At 41.6% G+C, this 2,500-nt stretch overlaps 1 protein-coding gene across 2 annotated transcripts in view; it reads right to left on the reverse strand.

The window, feature by feature from the left end:
- Positions 1 to 494, reverse strand: part of LOC125036471 (transformer-2 protein homolog alpha-like) — a 21,129-nt gene extending 20,635 nt beyond the window's left edge. For both annotated transcript variants that reach the window (XM_047629068.1, XM_047629069.1), the window contains exon 1: positions 274 to 494. In XM_047629068.1, coding sequence (XP_047485024.1) covers positions 274 to 479 — 206 coding nt within the window. In that variant the 5' untranslated portion in view covers positions 480 to 494. The remainder of the gene's footprint in view (positions 1 to 273) is intronic.
- Positions 495 to 2,500: the final 2,006 nt, after the last annotated feature.

The following is a 2,500-nucleotide window of genomic DNA, read 5'->3' on the forward strand; positions in this document are numbered from 1 at the left end:
CGCCCGCTCCCTCGGGCCCTTCAGGTATAATCCACAGGCCTTCGAGTCCTTTCAGATCGTCCTCTGGCTCTCGGGCGCCTTGGGAGGCGTGTCTTGCGGCATGCGTACATGACAGCCCCCCAACAGGAGCGCTCCGCCCTCCTCGGGCGCTGGGCACAGGGTGTCCTCCCAGCGAGATCCCGAGGGAGCAATGCCTCCAAGACGACTTTCCTCCTCGTCGGTTCCCTCGACAAGGCTTCTCCAGCCCCCGAGCACACTCCCTCACCCACGTACCTCGTCTCCACTCCGGGGGCGGCTCGGGATCCTGTGCAGGGCGCCCACACGAGAGAATCCCGCAATAGGCAGCCTCTCGCGCACTCGGCCGCAGTCCTCGGGCGGTTGGCTGCGGCCCGAGTGCGCATGCGCTGCTCGGCTAGCAATTCTTTGCAATTACGTTTGTTATGTGGCTCTCTTTTTATGTGGGAATCCTTTGGTTTCATTTATACTCCTTTCTTCTGTGTTCCTCGTTCTGAGACGACTGTGAATGCGCCGACCGCCACTTTAGAGTGAGCGAATGCTATTCTTTTTCTGTTCTCCCCTTTTCATTCTCCCTCCTGACTTGTGATATTTCTGTGTCCCTTTCAAGCCTACGCGATGCTTATGTGGAGGGCGTCCTCGAATATTATGTTATTGGCTCTCAATTGTCTATTTACCCTCTGTTGTTGCTGATGAAAGGGGAAAAAAACAGTGCGCTCAGCTGGGAGGGTGAAGTTGCTGCGGTCTGTTTAATAGGTAATTATTACATGATTGACGATGGCGGGAGTAAGTTCTGTCGATGCAACTAGATTGGCGTCCTGATCTTGTGTCATACATGGGCATGTATATGTACACACACACCACACACACACACACACACACACACACACACACATACACACACACACACACACACACACACACACACACACACACACACACACACACACACATACACATACACATACACAATGCTCATATACGAGCATGTGCATGAGTTTACGACTATGCATGAGCACCTGTAGCTATGTAAATATGAAATTATCTTTGTGTATATACGTGTACGTAAATGATGGTCATATTCACAGAATCAGCGGGATGTGCACACCATATCTCCAACAAGAAAAACAATTCCTCTAGTGGAAACACCCGGTGGAGTCTATGCTGCTCTTTATCAGCTTGAAGTATTTTTGGCTCGAGACTGCAATTTTCTTCTTTATATCCTGTAACTGCCTTTTCTTTACTCTACACTCAAACACACACAAAGATATACTTACATACATATATATACATATATATGCATACACATATGTATATATATACTTATATATAGATAGACAGATATATATATATATAAATATATATATACATATGTGTGTGTGTGTGTGTGTGCGTGTGTGTGTGTGTGTGTGTGTGTGTGCGTGTGTGTGTGTGTGTGTGTGTGTGTGTGTGTGTGTGTGTGTGTGTGTGTGTGTGTGTGTGTGTGTGTGTGTGTGTGTGTGTGTGTGTGTAGATATAGTATAGGTATAGATATAAACATAGATACATAAATAAATAAAGAAATATATATATATGTTCATACATATATATATATATATATGTCTATGAATATTTGAATGATAGTATATATATTCATATTTATATACATATGCATACACACACACACACACACACACACACGCACACACACATATATATAGATAGATAGATAGATAGATAGACAGATATAGAGAAAGATATAGATATATGAATTATAAATATATATAATGTGTACACACACACACACACACACACACACACACACACACACACACACACACACACACACACACACACACATATATATATATATATATATATATATATATACAGTGTATATCATCATCATCGTCTTCGTCTTCAGCATCAGCAGCCGCAGCATTATCATCATCACAACGTTTTCATCCTCATCCTAGCCTTCATTATCATCAACGTCCTCATCATCATAATCGTCTTCATCATCATCATCATCATCATCATCAGCAGCAGCAGCAGCAGCAGCATCATCATCATCATCGTCTTCATCATCATCGCCTTCATTATCATCATCGTCTTCATCATCATCATAATCATCATCATCATCATCATCGTCTTCATTATCCTCATCGTCTACATCCTCGTCATCGCCTTCATTATTATCATCGTCTTCATCATCATCATAATCATCATCTTTATCATCATCGTCATCCTCATCATCGCCTTCATTATCATCATCGTCTTCATCATCATCATCTTCATCATCATCATCATCGTCTTTATCATCATCTTCATCCTCATCATCGTCTTCATCATCATCACATCATTACCATTATCATCATCATCACTATCATTATCATTATCATTATCATTGCCATCATCCTCATAATAGTAGTAGTAATAATAATGGTGATGTTAATAATAATTATATTAGTGATAATGATAATAGTAAAAATAATAATGATGATCA

The sequence above is a fragment of the Penaeus chinensis genome, chromosome 21 (genome assembly GCF_019202785.1).
Source record: "Penaeus chinensis breed Huanghai No. 1 chromosome 21, ASM1920278v2, whole genome shotgun sequence".
Taxonomy (NCBI): domain Eukaryota; kingdom Metazoa; phylum Arthropoda; class Malacostraca; order Decapoda; family Penaeidae; genus Penaeus; species Penaeus chinensis.